Source organism: Gambusia affinis, linkage group LG12, assembly GCF_019740435.1.
Source record: "Gambusia affinis linkage group LG12, SWU_Gaff_1.0, whole genome shotgun sequence".
Lineage (NCBI taxonomy): Eukaryota > Metazoa > Chordata > Actinopteri > Cyprinodontiformes > Poeciliidae > Gambusia > Gambusia affinis.
In genome coordinates, this window is record NC_057879.1 from 3,300,903 (window position 1) to 3,321,382 (window position 20,480).

At 39.7% G+C, this 20,480-nt stretch overlaps 1 protein-coding gene and 3 non-coding genes across 4 annotated transcripts; all 4 read left to right on the forward strand.

The window, feature by feature from the left end:
• The first annotated feature begins 148 nt into the window (after positions 1–148).
• On the forward strand, positions 149–7,404 carry eif4a2 (eukaryotic translation initiation factor 4A). Its single transcript, XM_044133126.1, has 11 exons — positions 149–273; positions 2,201–2,258; positions 2,369–2,501; positions 2,704–2,843; positions 3,251–3,419; positions 3,500–3,609; positions 4,668–4,811; positions 5,614–5,751; positions 5,824–5,913; positions 6,184–6,263; positions 6,582–7,404. Exons 1-11 carry the CDS (start codon positions 245–247, stop codon positions 6,724–6,726), a joined length of 1,236 nt encoding a protein of 411 aa, XP_043989061.1. The 5' UTR covers positions 149–244; the 3' UTR covers positions 6,727–7,404.
• On the forward strand, positions 2,544–2,620 carry LOC122841867. The gene has a single exon (XR_006372464.1). It is a non-coding gene; the product is annotated as a small nucleolar RNA SNORD2 (small nucleolar RNA).
• Positions 3,096–3,171, forward strand: LOC122841866. Its single transcript, XR_006372463.1, has one exon. It is a non-coding gene; the product is annotated as a small nucleolar RNA SNORD2 (small nucleolar RNA).
• LOC122841865 lies at positions 4,851–5,035 on the forward strand. Its single transcript, XR_006372462.1, has one exon. It is a non-coding gene; the product is annotated as a small nucleolar RNA SNORA81 (small nucleolar RNA).
• Positions 7,405–20,480: the final 13,076 nt, after the last annotated feature.

Genomic DNA, 20,480 nt, shown 5'->3' on the forward strand with positions numbered 1-20,480 from the left:
CTTCCGCTGAGAAATATAGTCTTTACATTTTAAAATATATTATCACTTAATAAAATATTCATTTTGATATTATGCTATCATACAAAGTTAACTGTGGTAAATGCAATAATTCAGTTAATTGCCACTATTTTTCCAATAAAACTGGGCATAAGAAATGTCAGCGAAAATAGTCCAGCCGCATTAAAGGCAGTTGGCGTCGCCATCAGCGATCTTTTCAGTCGCATGCTGAAGTGGTGAACGGATCATGTCTAGCGATTCTGCTGATTACAACAGGTAAAGAGCTACATTTAGAGATTCTTCTGAGACATAAACTAATATTTAACTGTACCCGAACGGCCGGAAGTGTTCAGTAAGTTGCATGACAACGTATTAGTTTATATCGGGTCAGTTAGGCCTAACTGCTTTTGGAGTGATTTGGTTGCTAGCGCAGCAGTTAGCCGCAGTTAGCCGCAGTGAAACACTAGTGCTATAAATTAACGTTATGGTGCATTATTTGGATTAGTCGTTATGGTTTTTAATTAACGTTAGCTACTGTTAACACTCGTCTTCCCTTACATAGAAGTTTTATTAATTTCTTTATTAAAGTGGCGGGTGCTTGCCAGGGGAACCGCTGGCCCAGGATGCTTCTCGGCCTAGTTGTAGGTAGAAGCCACCATTGCCCGTACAGGCCCAATTATCCGACATATTGGCCGTCAGAGATACAGGCACAAACGCGGAACTCCATGTTGAAAAACGTGGAACACACCCGAATTGTGGCTTGTGACTCTTTTTCTCCCGGGGTTAAACGAACCCTTCTGAGGTTATATAACCAAAAACTTGTCGGGCAGGTAGTCAGACGGCCGGCTCGTGGAATTTGACACGTGCGCCCACTGAGGCTCCGGGCTGTGGTAATGAGATACCTCTGGGCGCGACCCGGACCGCTCCGGGCACACTCACTACACGTGTAATATGGTTTTCTCACTTAATGTGGCAGAGCCTCATTTCCCAGGGCTGCTTCCCCCTTCCACTCAATGCCTTATAATTTACAATTCAGCTAGTGGCTAATTTGTGCCACTGAAAATTTCGACACTGGTTCCAGAAGTATAACCTTACAGGTCTCTTAAACATAAACGTGTATAACAGTTGTTAACTTGTTTACATGTACCTAGATGGTTTGCTATGTAGTAGCACAAAATGTACTTTAGAGCATATATGTGCTAGAAAGTGGTAGCTCTGGAGATTTTTCTGATTCTTTCACATGTTTCCACAGTAAACATTCATGCAACCTTTGTTTTTAACATGCATCAACAGAGAGCTATATCAGACTGCTCATTCACAGTCTGATATTGAATAAAAGGATTAGGGGCATACTTTATACATTAACTGATGGGATTAATGTTCAGTTGGGTTCAAAACGCAACACGTTCTTGTCACTGGTACTGTAGAACAAATATTAAATCCAAATTGATAGAATTGGAAGCCGTATAGGCAAAAAACCCTGATTGGTTAATTTCCATGAAATAATATAATATATTTACTTTGGAAGTGCAGAATTTAAAGTGTACTTGTGAAAAAAATATTACTAATTTCCCTCTGCTTTTCCAATACTTTACGCAAACTGACACATTCTACACCTTCAAACAAAAATATCCAACATTTTTGGAAGCAAGTGAAGTAAAATGAGGTGTTAAAATATAAAAATGAGGGCTTCCTGTAGGAATTTCCTTTTTTTAAAAAAAAAAAAATGGTGTTGGTGAGGGAGCCTTCTGAACATGTCTGAAACCTTATGCATAATATCCAAACTATCAATTGCGTTACTGTTCAGCCTTCTAAAATCTAAATCTTTCTTTATTATGCCCTAAGTCATCTTTTGGCAAAAGATGACTTAGGCCATTATTTTAAGAAGGTGACAATATGTTAAAGTTAGCGTCGTTTTCACATACTTTGACTAAAAATGCCTTCAACTCAACCTTGCTTAGGTACGTTTCTTTCCCTCTACTTCGAACTGTCTAGTTTTACTTCACTCTTGACTGAAGCGCAGCGCACAGGAGCCGACTGTGTTGGTTTTGTGTTATATTTTAGCATATTCTAAAACGAACCTCATTCTGAAGGTGTGCAATGATCAATCGCATGTAGGAGAAACTCTGAAAATGTGATGAGGCTGCTTACCTGAGCGACGTATAAACAAGACATTTATCAGACTTGTTTTCTTCCCAAACAGCTCAAGAGATAGAGACCATGGGGGGCCAGAAGGAATGGAGCCTGATGGTGTCATCGAGGTGAATCCAAAACACGATTTCTTCATTTCACTTTTAATGTAGGGACACATAATGCCTTCAGACATTTTCAATTGTTTTTTTCTTTCTTTCTTTCTTTCTTGCCAATCCAGAGCAACTGGAATGAGATTACAGACAATTTCGATGATATGAACCTGAAGGAGTCTCTTCTCAGGGGAATATACGCGTATGGTTTTGAAAAGCCGTCTGCCATTCAGCAGAGGGCCATCATCCCGTGCATCAAAGGTACAGGCATCGTGCTGAACACAGGGGCAGCGCCTTGTGATTGAGTGAAGTGATGCTTAACCATCTTTCGGGACTTACCCAACAAATGGGGATACTTTTTATTACCTTACTGATCACTCAATATCGTCCGATTTAACGCTGACTTCTGTGTTGTGTGAGGATGCTCTATGAAGGGATATTAAATGTGTTTCCTCACCGTTAGGCTACGATGTCATTGCCCAAGCCCAGTCAGGAACTGGCAAGACAGCCACGTTTGCCATCTCTATCTTGCAGCAGCTGGACATTGAGCAGAAGGAAACTCAGGCTCTGGTGTTGGCTCCCACCAGAGAGCTGGCTCAGCAGGTATGCTGTTCCTGAGGTCATGTGACCTCAACAGTGTCTCAGACCTAGGCAGCATACTGAGGACACTGTTCAGATGCGAAGGTACCATCTTTTATGGATTTGTCACAAATTTCTGAAAGTTTTTTTTTTTTGTTGTTGTTGTAGTTTTGTTTTTTTAAGAAGATCTTTGTGTGACTTGGTGTAGTCTCTGTCCATGGCTACATCGGCCTGAAAGATCATTTGGCTGAGTTTCTTTGTGTCTGTGGAGAGCTTGAGTGATGTGATGGCATACCATCTTTCGGGACTGACTCTTGAGATGGAGAGATCCTTTCTGACTTACTGATCACTGAGCAGATGTTGCGAACTCGTCTGGACCTCCGGTCTACACTCGGCCGTCCTGAACCCGTGCTCATCTCTCTCCTCCGCAGATCCAGAAGGTCATTCTGGCTCTGGGTGACTACATGGGGGCGACCTGCCACGCCTGCATTGGAGGCACTAACCTCCGCAGCGAAATTCAGAAACTCCAGGCCGAGGCCCCTCACATAGTGGTGGGTACTCCAGGCCGCGTGTACGACATGCTCAACAGGAGGCATCTGTGTAAGCAACGCAGCCTGTAGCATTGTTGATTTTGCCCTCTAGTTCAGGACATTTTGGCAGTTTTTATTTTTATCTTTCAGCTCCAAAATGGATCAAGATGTTTGTTCTGGATGAAGCTGATGAGATGTTGAGTCGAGGGTTTAAGGATCAGATCTATGAGATCTTCCAGAAGCTCAGCACAAACATTCAAGTATGTAACTCCAGATTTTGTTCTGTTTGTCTGTAACTTGTCCATGTCAACGTGTCCTTTCATCCACTTCATATCCAGGTTTAACTAGAGTTGGGTGATGAGGCTTAAAAGTAAAATTAGATTATTTCTTTGTTTTCTTTAAAAAACAAATTACAAATGACATTTTCAGAAATTAGCCTTCATTTAAAAAAAAAATCCTTTAGAGTTGTATGATGGCGTGTCAGGGCCTGTTTACAAAAACTTGTTTAATTATGAGAATATAGACACAATATTAGAAAGATGGAAAATTTTTACCTTATGAGAAAAGTGTTTTACTGAGGGGGCAAAAAAAAAAAAGGCTTAGTTTGCACTTTTTGTCCCCATCAAATTAGATTCAGTTTGCAGAATTGTTTCAAAGTCGGCTACTGCTAACTTGATGATGATGTTAAAGGATACATATTGTTTTTCTAAAACTGATTCCAAAGTAAATCATTTTAACTTTTTGTTTTTCTTGTTGGAGTTCTTGTACAATTACAGCTTTATTCTTGTAATTTAAAAAAATAAAAAAAAATTCTTACCTCGACCCTAATATTCCATCATATTGCTTTATGGGAGGAAAATTCACATTTTCCAAAATCTAAAACTTAAAGCAAAAATTTGATACATTGATAAAATCAGTTTATCGCCCAGCTCTGAGTTCAACCCTCCTCATCTTTCTTCTTTCAGTTTTTTTTACTTTTTATTATTATTATTTTTTAAGATTTTGTATTTACAATGATCTGTGTTGCAATTGCTATAAATTCAGTTTTATTCTTTACACTTGGTTAAAATTGACCAGAAAGTGAAGTCAGGAAGCCTTCTGCATCTACAGAAGTCTGCTGTAATTGTGTGACCCAGTCGATCTGTTTCACGCAATAATGCCAGCAGAGTCTCGCGCAGAAGGAGATTATCGTGCACCGAACCGCCAACGAGACGCAGCCGAACCTCTTTCTTAATGTTCATTGGCTGCGGCCTCGAGGTGAAGTGCTACAGCCAATTGTCTGCGTCTCCTCCACTCTTAACACTTCCTCCCTCTCCAGGTGGTCCTGCTCTCCGCCACCATGCCCGCTGACGTGTTGGAGGTGACCAAGAAGTTCATGCGTGACCCCATCCGCATCTTGGTGAAGAAGGAGGAGCTTACCCTGGAGGGTATCAAGCAGTTCTACATTAACGTGGAGAGAGAGGTTGGTTTGCACGTCCGCCCTCTGTTCCATCCAGTCCACCTCTTCTCTCCAAAGCACCCTGCTGAAACCGCGCGAGCCGACCCAATCGGGTTCGGCTCCTGTGGCCGTGTAAGCATGGGTACACCAGGGAAGGAGACTAAAGTTCACGGGGTCGCAGACGAGGCTGGGAGCGACCTCTTTCTCAATGTCTGCTCTCCTCAGTCTCAAGATCCTGTGTTACACATTCTGTGTGTGTTTTAATTAGGACTGGACAGTAAATCAGTCACAATAGAACTCAGTCAGTGATTAGATTTTAAGTGTCTGAAATACTGCCCAACTTGTAACCTGTTTTATCCGCAGTTTTCACTCCTCGCTGTTTATTGCCGAAACCTGAAATTGCTGCTGCGCAAGTTGGCATACAAGTTGTTGCTAGGTAACCAAAGAGTGAGTTAGTTGATGCCACCAACCCAGCTTATATGGCTGTGAGAGGTTGAGCAGCTAAAGCCTTTCTTCTGCCTACATATTCCAAAATTCTTCTCATTCTGAATCAGTCCATTAACTTTCTTTTTTGTTACCTAGCAACAACCTGGTTTTCCCACCTTGCCTCATAACTGCTTAAATATAAACAGGAAAGATCACGGCACCAATTTGTCATTATTTCATATATTTAGGACAAAAAACTAATCAATAATTATCAAGTAACTGATGTAAAACGCTTAGTGTTTTTCTGCCATATGTTCCAGGCCTAGTTTAAATCCAGTGTTGCTGCTGCGTCAAGCTGTGACCTGTCAGGGTAATGTACATCCGTTCTGTCCGTCTGTAGGAGTGGAAGCTGGACACTCTGTGTGATCTGTATGAAACTCTGACCATCACCCAGGCGGTCATCTTCCTCAACACCAGGAGAAAAGTCGACTGGCTGACTGAGAAGATGCACGCTAGGGACTTCACAGTATCTGCTCTGGTATGGCGTCCCGTTAGCATGTTAGCATGCTAGCTTGGTTTTTCCTCAGCTAACCGACTGTTTAATCCGCAGCATGGAGACATGGACCAAAAGGAGCGGGATGTAATTATGAGAGAGTTTCGTTCTGGGTCCAGCAGAGTGTTGATCACAACTGATCTTCTGGTTAGTATCAAAATGATAATACACTTTGTGATTTTAAAAAAATAAAAAAATTTTTTTATTATTCTTAGAAGCAACCCAAATGGTTTAAAACGCTGCAGCAGTCTAAAAATGGCCAAGCAGGTGGAAGGTTGGGGAGACTAAGGCTCGTTCTCCACAGTGGGTTCTGCTGACGTGGGAACCTGCTACTTAAACACGGGCGACAATCTGAAACGTGAACTTTGTTGACCTGTGGGATTTGGTGCTGGTTTCATATGAGTGTGTTCTTTCTAGGCTCGTGGGATCGACGTCCAGCAGGTTTCCCTGGTCATCAACTATGACCTTCCTACAAATCGTGAGAATTACATTCATAGGTGAGTTGGAGCAGTTCAAGTTCTCCTTGTGACGGGATTTTATTTGTGACCAGATTGCCATTTCAACAAGGTCCATGAAAATGTTATTTGCACTTTAAATATTAACTATGTATGGCAAAAACTTGCCTTTTTGCAGCAATTTTATCTTCACTTGTAGCACAAACAATAATGCTTAAAAATGTGAGACCTTTTCTGAAAAATAAAAGGCCCCAAAATCAGTAATTTTAGGCCAAAATAATCAGAAAATCCCCTCTCCACATGGTGGAGGGACTGTGTTGAACCGTTTGCTGTGGACTAAAACGGCTCCCCGTCCCACAGAATCGGTCGCGGCGGCCGTTTCGGCAGAAAAGGAGTTGCCATCAACTTCGTCACTGAGGAGGACAAGAGGATTCTTCGAGACATTGAGACGTTTTACAACACCACCGTGGAGGAGATGCCTATGAATGTGGCCGACCTGATTTGAGACCTGAGGTCTATCCTTTTTTTTGTTCCTTTTTTTACGCAGTGATAGCGATCGTCCACTTGCATTGTGCTTATATTATTCGAGGGGGAAAAAAAAAAAACAACTTCTCAATGCTAAACCTTGGATCAGATTTTTGGTGTGCGTTAAAAGCGAGGTGACTCATATGGTGGTCCCTCCTGGACAGTTGTAAATTCTGACCTCGTCGGCCGGCTGGTTGGAGCTACAGAGCCATGGGGCGTGTAAACATTAGGGTCCTTATCAGGTATTTCTTTTCATGTTTAAATAAGATGCGTGTATTCGATGTTCTCCACCGTTTAGTAACCTACTTGTGGACTAAAAGGTATAAGTGCTGTATAAAGTCTGCAAATTATGTTATGCTAACATATGTGCGATGTCTTGTGGGCCTGATTAATAGAGGCACTTGTCATGTTATACTGTAGATTCACTTGCTTTTTTTTGTTTCTTTTGTGAATGTGTTTAATTTAAATGTACCATATATTTTTTTTTTATCCCACATGCTATATCAGAGTTCCTTAAAGGTTGGCCATATTTTGCTGCCGTGGTTTTACCCTTAACAGAGTATATTGCCATTTCCACTCCCCACTGACTCCTTATTTTTCTCCCCTCCTCTCCTAAAGTGTATGAATGTCTTAATAAACAGAAATTGCTGTAAGTAAATATATTGTGCTGTCGTTGGTGTCTGGGTCAGTGAATGTGTGACGGTCGTAGAGCTCCCTCTACAGGCAACCAGGAGTAAATCAGAACAGCATTGTGTCTGTAGAATCTAAAAGTGGGTATTTTGTTTAGGCAAAAATATCTTAACTTATGAAAGAAAACCCTAATTAAACATTGCATTAATATTCTATAGTTAGTAATTTTGTTGTGAGTTTGCAGAAAGTTTACATTCTTTAGTGATGAATGTAACATGGTTAATGGATTTAAAACAATACAAACTATACAGTTATGAATGGGACTAAATATGATTCAGTAAAATGTGTTATTGTAACTGCCATGCTAATATTTTGGATTGGAATTATACAAGTCAACTTTACCTACTTTAACTTTTGTAGTCAACTATAATTATTCTACACTTGATCAAAGGCTTCAATACATGGTTTTGAAGATGAACAGATGATCTTTTGTATCGTGTTTATAGGGTATTCATATTATAGTATGAAATATTTGCAGTTTTTGTAATTACCATAAAACTGATGTTGGATAATCTGGGCCGAGAACAAGATTCCCATTTGCTTTGATGGCCAAGCAGTGGGAAATGGCGCCCCCATGTGGTGCGCACAGTAGATGCACTGTAAAATATTCCTTGAGAGTGAAGACGGTATCTCATTTGGACATAATTTACAAGTTGCGACTCTGCAAAATTAAAGGGCTAATTCAGCATTTTTAAAATCCCCTGAGCCTTTTTCTTCTCTTACAACCTTTTGACTGCATTACCCACAATTCCATTGAACTACCTATCGCACAGCATTCGATTTGGACGTTGTGCGCCCTCTGCAGGCAAAGCAATTATTTAGCATTTTCAAATAATTGAAAATTGAAAAGCACTGACTTTTCTGTTCAGAAAAGTCTTTTGCAACAATACAGCATGCGTGATATGTAAAGAGGCATGAGCCTATCATTTTTAAAAGGGCAAAGTATCACAAAACACATTTTAATAATTGACCTTAAGGAGGCAATATGATTTTTTTTTTTTTTTTTAGCTTTGCATAATTTTATACTATTATTCAGCTCATCAAAAACATACCTGGAGTGTTGCTTTGATTCTATCATGCATGTTTGAGAAATCCTTTAATCTCCATGGCAACCATTCCGCTGTGGAAAACATCTGGGTGGACCCAGCTCCAGAGCGAACAGAGCCCTCCTCCCCAGTGACTCTCCCCACTCTGATCCTTCAGACTAGCCAGCAGCAATTAGCAAACACCCGGTGGAGCTGAATGTCTGTTGAGCACATAAAAGGAGCTACTTCTCAGTGCAACTCTGGTTTAAAAAACAAAAAAAAAAAAAAAAAACATTGTTAAAGGGTTAATAGAGGAGCCATGTTGGGATGACTTCCTGAAGGACAAAAAAGTTTCTTAAAGAGACAGAGGCCAAATTTCAAGAAGCTAAATTAGGAAGTCAAATTTCTTTTGAGTTATATTTGATACGTATAGCATTTTTATAACTCAAGTTAACTTACTTGACTGGGTTCTATGTGCACATAATATTGCCCCTTTTAGACCTTTTTCAATCAAAACTCATTGCGATATGTGTTAAGAGGAATATTAAGGCCCTTCCTCTACAAAGAGAAACTTAGGATGTGTCTCCTCAGTGTGGTTTTTAGTGGTCTGGAATCTGGTGGCTTCTTTTCACTTTCAGTCTTTCACTTCTCCTCAGTCAGAGGGCGCTCTCATGCAGTTTTGGTTCTCTGTGCAGCAACAGACTGGAATGTGTCTGCTTGGGGTTTTACGTGATGGATCAAAACGAATGATTGTAAAAGGGAAGAGAAAATGATTCATTTCTTTCGGTAAATACTACTGACTGAAGGAAAGGCATCATTGCAAACTTTTGCCCGTTCTTTGCAACTGAAGCTCAAGCTTAGTCAGACAATTTTCACAAAAACAGTTTCTATTTTTAAACTGATGCTCATCTAATGTTACATTATTGCCTTTAAAGAGAAGCTTCTAATTTCCTATCAGAAACAAACTTCCTGAATGAGTCGTGTTTAGCCGAAATGCGTCAGAGGAATGAATCATTTTGAGACGGTCATTATCCACACTGAGAAAAGTTCTGGATCGACGTGACGCAAAAGGAGGGAACGTAGACATGTTTTAAAAATATAGAAATATTACAGTTTGAAAATGCACTCAGACAAAAATCTTCAACTATCACACAGTGTGAGCAAATGTTGGAAGTCCAGGTTGATTCTTCTGCAACAAGCAGACTGACCAGAGCAGGTTATTACGTGCAGAGAGTTTGCAAAGAGGAGGTTCCATGTCATGTAAAAGGTCTATGAAAATGGGAAGATGTTTCATAACCAGTTCTTAATAAATACAACAAAAAGGGGAAGTCCTGAAAAAATACGAAGTTTTACCAAATTAAGAGACGTTTATGCCAATAAGAAGTTGTCTGTACAAAACCTGAAGAAAGACCGCCAGTAAACAAAAGTAAACACTAACCAGAGCAGTAAAAGCAGCAAAGTGACCACTCCAAAATGGTTTATGGCCATGAAACAATAACTTTGCATTTTCTATCTTCTGTAGACATCTGTTATCTCCCGGGAACACATTATGTGTCGCCAGAAAATATGGAGGGGTGTGTGCACTTATGCTCCTCCTCTTTACAGGTGTGTTTAATCTGTTCATTTGGAGCACAGAATATTTAAACCTGGCCGTCTCCACCTTCGGGTCCCGGAGCCATAACAAAAAATAATACAACCATCCAGAGCTCTTTATTTTCAAAAAACAAACTGACTTTTTATTTTTATTTTTTTGGTTCAATGTAAAAATATCTATTGTCTGCATGCATACTTGTTTAGTTTTCATGCTACCCATTGGACAATAATAAAATCAAACTCCATACATTTCCGAACAGGTTGATTCTACACTGGACCCCATTGCAGAACGCTAGTTTGTTCCTAATCAGTCGTGACAAAGACATGGCAGTTTGCCAAACTGCCATTTCACAAACTGAAATGGCAGTTTGTCTTCTTTTCCTCTCCTTTGTTTCATAGGCATTAAACCGGAGAGCATTTGAATTATTAAGGATGTTGACCAACAGAGTACATTTCACACGCCACAGGCAGTGAGCTCTGATTCATTATTAATCATAATGCCTTCATTTTGCTATTTAGATAATTGTGCTGAAAGGAACCGGTGAAGCAATCATTGTTAAGATAGAAGCTGCTTTAAAGGCACAATACAACATCGACTTGGTGAAAAAATTAAAATCTTTAAGGCCAAGTGGTTTGATATAATAAAATATGTACCTATGATTTCATCACTAACTAGCTGAAGACAGGCACCAACTTCCAGAAAGCCTGCAGATATGAAGCAGGTATGAAGAACGGATGCACGGAAGGACGGTGATGAAGGAGCAACTTATTTCAACGTTGCAAATATATATATAGTTCAAAAATGTTCATCTTGTATTTAAGCCACTTCACCTTTAAAGTAACAGTAAGGGGACTCGGTAAAACCCGGGTAGATTGTCGAGTCCGGACTCCTGGACTCTTCTCTTTATGCGAGCGTTGCTTGGAAACCAAATCAGCCGACTGCCGCACAGCTAATCCAGGCGGTGTCTGATTACACAACGAAGAGAGAGTGAGCAACAAAATGGCACTTTTTAAAAGAGACTTTATTAGGTTAAAAAAAAAAAAGTAAAAGACTTTTTACAAGCGTAATTTATAAATTATAAATAAAGTAAATAATGCATTTATTTTATGAAATTATTATAAAGTAGTAGATGGGTCAAAATGCAGAGGGGGGAGAGTATTTTAAATTATTATTTTTTTTTTTACAGTTTTCAGGATTTAATTAAACAAAAACAAACAACTCAATTTGGACAATAGTGCAGGGAAACCCGATGACAACAAAAGCAGTCAGACAGCAGGGTGTGGTAAACTGAAAAGAGAGACAGGAAATGACAAACGAACCAGAAGAGGTGAATGAATGCAGCTGGAGAAGGGAGCGGGCAAAGGCAAATATTGAAGTGGTTAGTAATTGAGATGGGCAGTAGAATGGTTGCCGAGTAGAAGTGAAAAAAACAAACAGAACCCAAGAGACTGAAAAGGGGGAAAAGAAACCAGAACAACAAACAGAAATACAATACCAATCGGACGACGCAAATCCAAAACACAAACCACGAAGATAACTGAACCAACATGAGGAATAAACTTTAATGGCAAGATATGACGGACAATCAAAGGAGAAAATAACAGAAACTAGCAGCCAAAAAAACCCAAAAACAAAGCAGAGCTGGTTCTCAAATGATCAGTCAGAACCAACGGTGGCCCACAGGGCTCAATAGTTGGCCCCGCCCTTTTCGTACAGCAAGTTCCATCGTAGATTTATGTATTCATCTTTACGCCGACGACACAATCTTCTGCCCTGCCCCTCCCCTATTAAAGTTTCTCAAAAACGTCTGCTCAGTTTTAGTGGAATCCAACAGGCCTTCTCCAGATCGCATATTCAGTTAAATATATACAGGGCGCTGTTTGTAAAATTAGGCAATAAATAATTAACGGGGAAAATTTGGTTTATTTAGCCTGTCACAGAGGAAAAAAAGTCTGATTTTCAACAGGTTTCTTTCCGACATTTAAATATCTCAGAGTTTCAAATTAAATATTTAATTCACAAGCTAAATATTTAGTTTACAAACTAACAGCGTAACAGTCTTTTTCTAAAACCAGATTTTATTTAAAAAATCCAGAAAGAAAATATAACTAATCAGGTAGCCTGAGTAATCAAGTAGGTCTAAAACTAGTCAGATATGATAAAGACGTGACTGTTTCATAAACCCTGACTGTGTCTCATCAAATGTGTCTACGATTGTTGGAGATAGTAGCACTAGTATTAAGTTTGCAAATAAAATTGGTTCTATATTTTCCAAGTCCAGAAAAGGAAGCAGGATGTAGTTCTCCCTCCAGTAGCCATTAAGTCGCCTTCAGCCTCGAGTTGATACAAGGTGTCCAGTTTGTTTTGAAGTTCTATGAAATCTGACTTATCTTCCTCCACAAAATCCTACTTATTCCTTCTTTCTCTTCAGCTTTCCTCAGTTTAAAAATGTGTCTTAAGAATTGGCAAATTTCAAATGTGAAAAGTTCTGATTGCTGCAGAAGGACCTTTCTTTGTTAGCCTTATTCCGATAATATATGATACATTCATTAATTTGAACTTCAACTATTTCACATTGAAGCAATCAATTATTTAGTTTCCGATAAGAACATTTGTAAGGTGTGTCATCAGGAGCACAAACTTGGACACTTATGTGAACAACTCTCTGATCTGTAAAGAGGAGCGACAAATACATTAACACCCCTGATAGCCTGACTCTAAGCCTGGATCCCGTTTTATTGCTCCGGGTAAAGATTTTGTCATCTGGATATTTTTCTCTCCAAATATCCCCAACATGAAATTTCTCCATAATTCTTTTTTTTTTTTAAGTTAAGTTTACACTGCATGAGGCCAACTATTTCCTAAGGCAATGTTAAAGCCTAGCCTGTTATTGTAGTAGCGTAGCTGTGGCGGTTTATCGAGCAGCGCCTTGCGGCAACGCGCATGCGCACATCAATATTACTTCCCTTAAAATGGCCACACCTGTTGTGGAATGAGCCTCATTAGTGTTCTTAGCCTGGATTCGGAAGTTTCGCTCCCTTCTGGTTTGGTGTTCTGCTCTAACTTTCTCTATGACTGCTGTGTCTGTTTTTATTTTTTGACATTCCACTTCCGCTTACCGGCACGCTAATTTGCATATTGGCTAAATATTCAGCAGCGGGAAGTCCTACTTCAGAGGGCGTTCAAGTTGATCTTTCTCACTGGGAAGTAGGAATTTCCCAGTTCTGAGTACAACTGGAATGCAGCATAAGAACCATAATGATAAGAAGTTCATTTATAGGCCTACAACTAAACATATAAACATAAACAGCAACAATGACAGTTTTTATGTAATTGTAAATAGTAGATTACATTTTTCTCTCCAGTGAAAAAGACAGAAGTGTTTTTTTCTGCATTACAGCTATATTGTAATGAAAATCTCAGATAACAGGCTTTGTTGCGGGTGTCCTGTTTCCATTTCCTGTTTTCGCATTTCTAGGGCTAATTTGAAACCTGCAGACAAAAGCAGTAGCTCCAAATGCAAATACTTATAACTTCTTCTGGGGTCATTAAGTAAAATCTGCCTCTTTTTTTTCTTTTAGCTTTACGTCAAGTTATAAAGTCATTCACGCATCAACGTGTCGAAAAGAGCAGGAGATTATCAAAGAGACAGAGATTAAATTTCAAGGCGTTAAATTATGAAGTCACATTTCTTTTAAGTCGTATCTGATATATGTAACATTTTTTTAAGAACTGAGGGTAACATAGTTACTTGATTGTGCTGTGAAATGGCAGTGTGCCCTGGAAAACACATTATATGTGTTTGCACATGATCCGGATGCAATGAAACCTCGGCCTAGATTGAAGATAAGCGTCTATGAGAAAAAGAATAAATAAATAAATTGGGTTTATGGGAACTCTGAGCTGACGAGCTGGACTTGGTGACTCAGTGTCCCTCGTGGCTGAGGCCGAGCCCAAGGGTTAGCATGTTTACCAGACGTAACTGTTCACACGGTACCAGCCCCAGCTTCTGCTGCGAGCTGCGTGAGACGTCACCACAGATCACACACACTAGGGTGACCGGACGTCCTCTTTTTCCCGGACATGTCCTACTTTTCAGACCTAAAAAAATGTCTGGGGGGAATTTCAAAATCGTCCGGGATTTTGGTGAACTGCCTCAAAACACATTACATAGTGTTACCTATTGGTACCTATTGGCGCATGTTTGTCCGCCGATTCTACCCCCTCCCCGCCAACAAAAAGAGAAGTGTCCTCCTTTTCAGAAACCCAAATCTGGTCACCCTAACACACACACACCGACGGCCGACTAAAAACACACCAACCTTATGCAACGTTCCTCACCTGTAAAAAGGTGCTCATTGTAAAACACCCCTTTTAAGCACAAGGTCCATTCTGTCATCGCTAACCCCAGCGTGGAAAAATGACATTTTGAAGACCTACTTTTTTTTTCTTTCTTTCTTTTTTTTTTAAACCGCACACTGGAGGACTTACAGCGGTAAGCAGCAAAGGCTGCAGCAAAGTGTGAACTGTTTGTGTTTTGCATACTGCAGACGCTGTGAGTAAACACAGTTGGGGGAAAAAAAGGAAACTTTCACGTTCATACCCTGGTAATGCCAGCTGATGTTCAGATAGGCTACATGATTAGCTTTAATGCTTCCATAAAAACACATTCATATAATTATGTAAACTAATATAGAAAAGTGCAGATTATATACACTGTGTTCCAAATTATTATGCAGGTGATATTTCTTTCTTTTTTTTTTACTTCTCTTAGCCCTCCTCTCCAGGATGCATGGGCCTAAAACAGTCCACTAGTTTAAAATCTCTAGTGGACTTTAATAAAAGCGATGTCTACTTTAAAATCCTGTCTGGTTCTTTTCCTGTCTTTTTCTGGTTAAAATACAGTTAAAATCCCCCCTCCAAGTATCAGTGGTTTTCTTCCTGGCATGTGGGGCTGCAGTTCCTCTAAAAAGTTATACCTGTCATGTTTATTGTTAAAGCCATAAATATTTAAGAGGTTTAAATCCTGTCCATTAAAAGTCAGATTTGCTAAAAGTGCTCTCTCACCACAGTGCTCCCCTTCACCAGGACGTGAGGATTGTTTATTAAAATGGCCACGCCGTCGTTTTTATGTTCGTTGAAGCCACTCCGTATAGACGGTCGTGGACTCCGGGTGTAGTTCTTTAAAAACGGAAGTGCACTTTCTTGTAATAAAAACAAATCCGACTGTACAGAACTTAAAACGGATAAAACACTAACTCTAGAACTCTAACTCGCGACTTCACACTTCTAACATTAATGGTTGAGAAGGTGAGAGTCATGAGTATGGTGGCTAAAAATCAGGTAAGACATTTTAAAGGATTAAAACCCGGACTCAGAGACTGTCCTGTGAACAGAGCTCTTCCTCAACCTCGCATGGTGGTGCAGGTCGGGCCGGAGCTCCGTTCCCCCTTCGGACTCTTGGTTTCGGTCGCTGTTCTAAAACCGATACCCTTAAAGAGTTTTCCGGGGTTGATTGCCGAGCAAAGTTTCAAAACGAGACCTCATTGGGTGAGTCAGAGAGGAAGACTCTGGATTCCTCTCCGAATGAACCGAAGAGTTCCTCCAGTCTTCCTCTCTCCTCCACCGTGTTGGTGACCTCAGAGGGCGACTCTGATGCTGGCCTCTTTGCCAGCTGGGCATCGGGGAAGGGGGATCATCGCTGCTGTCTGACGGTGTTTCCTCAGAGTCCAGGCCAGCTCCGCCTTCAGTCTGCATTCTTCCCCCTCTCACTAAATGTTTCGATCTGGGGGGTCGCTTCCTTCCCCTTCTCGTTTCCCACTATCTCGTCCTCTCCTCCAATCAGAGGGATTAGCGGGAGATTTGAATTTTCTGGCCCAGCGGCGTCAATTTGCTCGTTTACCTTTTCCGTTTCTGTTTCTTTTCCTCTTTTCAGTTTATTTACAAAAGATTTTGGATAGTCTCTGAACAGGTTGTCCCGTTCGCCACACAGATTACGTTTTCGGCCGTTCGTACATTATGTGTCCCACCTCCCTACGTTTCCCGCAAAAAACCTTATCGCGTGCTTCAGCCAGATGACCATGATTGCCGCATTTACAGCACAGTTTGGGTTGGTCCTGATAGTGGACATAGCCTCTGTTCTTCCCCAGGACTAACATGGATGGGAGATGCTTCAGGGTGTCTTAGCCAGAAGGCCGAGAAGCAATCTTTATCACGGACCAAATCTGCAATAAAGATGGTCGGCGCTGTAGCCAGCAGTCAGTCCTTTCAGTACCGATGGCTTAGAAGACGCTGTAGTTAATTTACGGTTTCAGAGTTCTGCCTAATTGCAACCGAGAACTGACGGTGATCACACAGAGCTGCAGAGTGATTAAAGCCTCTCTGTGTGGTGTGAGATTTGAGTCACAGTCACATTTCATTTTGCAGCAACATGTAGCATCAATGCGATGCATGAAGTGTGAACGCTGCTGCACTCATTCTGTGACCTGGTAGACAAAATGTTCATGCTGCGTCGTCAGGTGAAGTAAAGGTTTCCCGTGGAGTATCCCAGCCTTGCTTAACTCTTCTCCATCTATCCCAACACTAGGTTGTGTCACTCTGAGCCTCCAAGCACCATCCAAGAAATTTGGGGGGAAATTTCCCCCCAAATTTGTTTATATCAACCAATCAATCAATCAATCAATCAATCAAATTTTATTTGCATAGCACATTTCAGTAGCGAGGCATTTCAAAGTGCTTTACATGGAATCAAACACAGAGACGCAATGCAACATAGAATCAACAATCAAAACACGACAATAAGTCACGTTCCATCAATACATTTGTAATTGATTAGGTTTTAAATACAATCCCAAACAGGTTGGTTTTTAGATCTACCAAGATAGAGCTTGAAACACTATTACTGGACACAACTGGAGTTCCACAAAGTCTCGTAGTAAAAATCACATTAAGACACAATCAGAGCGCATCATGCTAAACCGACCCGCCGCACAAAACCATCCTCTAGCTTTTATTATGTTAAAGTTTTAAGAAGAAAGAATAACACGGACCACAACCAGAAAAACTGTTGCTTTATAAGTCACAACAGTACATTTTAGCTAATAAGCTACATTATCGTTAGTGAATAATATCACAGTGAACTCTAATCATCCATCACTACTGGATCTGCTCTTCTCTTCTTCTGCAGCCTCTGGATTAACAGAATCAACTGTTTGTCCGTTCTATAGGACAAAATGTCCCTGTAAGGAGAAAAAAAAATAAAAATCTAAGTTTTGTTTCTTTTACACGCAAATGATAGAACACTTTATAAATGAAAATAAAAGTTGTTCATTTACATTATACACGTTTAGCTACTAGAGGAAAGTTATCAGTTATACTCTACAATTCACAGTATTGTAGAGTACAACTTAGTCAGTGTTATTATAAGTTGGGTTAGTTGTCAGAAGATGTCAGTAAGTCTCAGTGAGAGTATTTAAGAAAAATCACAAATTCACTGATTGAATTGTTGATTGACAGCCTGCATATATTTACATTTGTGCAACAAACGCCAAAAGAAGAAAGAAAAAAACAATATAAAACCCGAATGGCCATTCAGTTTGATAAATATTTACACAAACCATCATTCAATAAGTCGATAGAAATCCAAGTGCACACATCAAAACATCAAATGTAAATAAGTAATATTTAGATTAGATTTGTATTAAATATTTTAATAGAGACTGTTGGTTTACATTGATCATTCATAAGCTTTAGTAACGGAACCTTCAACAAGTACATGTGTATTATATTTTGTTAGTGAACACACTTAAGTGTGTAAGATAATGGATGGAGGGAAGAAACATACAGCATGTAAGTCAGAGACAAAAGTAGTGGATAATTTTAAAAGTAATAAACCAATTTCCCATTTTGGAGCAACTCTTGCAGCGTGGTTGTGCAATCTAAAAAACATTCAACTTTAGGGAAAGCTGAAATATACATATGAGTTTCCTCACCCAGACCTGTTTAGTCTCTGTCACATCAGAAATCAATTTACAGATGAGGAACTTTTACTGACATGCATCACACTAGCAGGTGTTATAGAAACAACATCTCTGAGTATTTAAACCAACCTTTACTATTTCGGAGAAAGCATGAAGCAGTGGGAAGATCAGTGTTGATTCAACAGTAAGAAAAAGACTGAACAAAAGTAGCATTCACAATGATAAACCAAATTCTGGAAAGGAAGTGATGTTAGAGGCTGTTTTTCACTTTAATTTGAGGTTCCTGAGGCTCCAGCAGCTTCAAATAACTGTTTGCTGCTTTTTAAGGGGATTTTAACAGCTGCTCTCTAAATCCGATGAATTAGTCCAACAAAAATCTCCCTCGTTCTGTCTTTATCTGTACAAACCCATCTTTGTTCTGAATCAGCCACAAATCTCTTCACAGTACGATGATGACGCTTCACTTTTTGTTTAATATTTAATGTTTTCATACCTTGTCATGCCTCACTAAACTATCTGATGATTTTCATCAGCAGAGATTCTTTCTCTTTCCCATATTGCTTGAAACCTGTGGCCTCCTTTATAATGTGGAACATCCTTCTTAAGTAGATTTCCTTTAATTGAGCTCACCAGACAAACTAATCAACCAGCTCTCTGAAATTAATTATAGAGATTCAAAGAGCCCTGACACACAATGCCATCTATACATTCAATAGCACAACAAAAAAAATTATCTTTAGGACACTTAAATCCAATTTGCATAAAAATTTGGATCACGGTGTATAAAGTCACTGATAACAAATCGGTTGCTTTGGAAATGCTTTTCTGGGCTTCCTCTGTGGTTTTCCAAGCAATATGAGAAACAGAAACAGAAAGAGAGAGAGTGTGTGGTTCATTTGTTTGTTTTGCATACCCTATCTGGTAGCTATCTGAAATAATGTCTCAGTGCCAAAGTGAAGCTCAACATATTTACTTTCACTTGTGGAGCATTTCAGCGTTCGCTACAAATATATATTAATGAACTTCATTACGAATTGCTTTGGGTTTATTTCAGTGCCATGGATACGGAGATGGAGAGGAACATGAAGCAGAAAAAAAAAGAATAAGGGAAGTCTGGTAAAAAATAAAATAAAAAAAATAAAAAATAAATAAAAAAATCTAAAAGGGGAAATAAAGTGGTAAGAATTGAGGAGAAAACCAGAAAATGATGCAATATCTGTTTTTACATTTCCAGAAAGAGATTTTTTAAAAAGATAAACAAAGAACCAATAAACCACAGAAAAAAACAACATGTTGTCACCTTCCTAAAGTAATGGTCTAAGCAATTTTTTTTACCTATGACATGCAACAAGAATAACCCCACTGACAAGTAGAGTGTAATAGTTAACACGAGACGTATTTACTGGCCATTCAGCTCGAAGAGGAGCAGAAGAATTACCATCACATTGTTTTTATGTTTTCTAAATACACCTGCCGTCCACCTAGCTGGAGCATCATGTTTCATGAGCACAACAGTGGAACGTCATGACAAGCTGTCTAATAATCTTACCGAGTGGAAGCATGTAAATAGTTAAGAGAATTGGCCCAAGCACTGATCCTTGGGATACTCCACGGGAAACCCTTACTTCACCTGACGATGCAGCATGAACATTTTGTCTACCAGGTCACTGAATGAGTGCAGCAGCGTTCACACTTCATGCATCGCATCGATGCTATGTGTCGCCGCAGAATGAAATGTGACTGTGACTCAAATCTCACACCACAACCAGAGGATCTAATTACTTTAATTACCGTGTGGTCACCGTGATTAAATTAAATTGAACTAATTTAATTAGTGACCACACACAATAATTTACTTCCTGATTGCAGTTCTCGGTTGCAATTAGGCAAAACTCTGAAACCGTGACTGAACTATGGCGTCTTCTGAGCCATCAGTACTGAAAGGACTGACTGCTGGCCACAGCGCCGACCATCTTTATTTCAGATTTGGTTAAAAAAAAAAAAAAAAAAAAGAATAAATAAAGAAATGCATTTTTTAAAATCTTATTTTACAGCAGGAGCACAATTCATACTCCAAAAAATATGAAGAATCCAACTTTTAATTGGAGTCTCTCCCCCCGAAGTCCTGGGGGAAAAAAACCCTCTAAAATCTAAATTATTGTTACCACTGAGAAACACTTTAAATTAAATTAAATGCAAAGCAACCCAGTTGCTGTGGATGGTGATGCTGCAGCCATGAAGGATTTCTGACTGAATATTGTTGTCATGCCAACAGCTCAGTGTACTGGACGTCACCATCCATTGTTGGCATACACTGCTAATGCTAATCCACCTCATTTGCTTTTGCCTCTCCTCTTTAAATCCCTGTCTGGTCGTTTGGTTAGAACGTCAGGCAGAGAGACGTTGAATTGTCCAGCATGATGCCACAAATCATTAAATTATGTTT

What these genes read in the sequence shown, in the direction of transcription:
- eif4a2 (XM_044133126.1), top strand. Translation starts at nt 245, where the DNA reads ATGTCTAGCGATTCTGCTGATTACAACAG. An exon ending in ACATTAACGTGGAGAGAGAG is followed by an intron (nt 4,812 to 5,613) that starts GTTGGTTTGCAC and finishes GTCCGTCTGTAG; the next exon opens with GAGTGGAAGCTGGACACTCT. An exon ending in CGTGAGAATTACATTCATAG is followed by an intron (nt 6,264 to 6,581) that starts GTGAGTTGGAGC and finishes CCCGTCCCACAG; the next exon opens with AATCGGTCGCGGCGGCCGTT.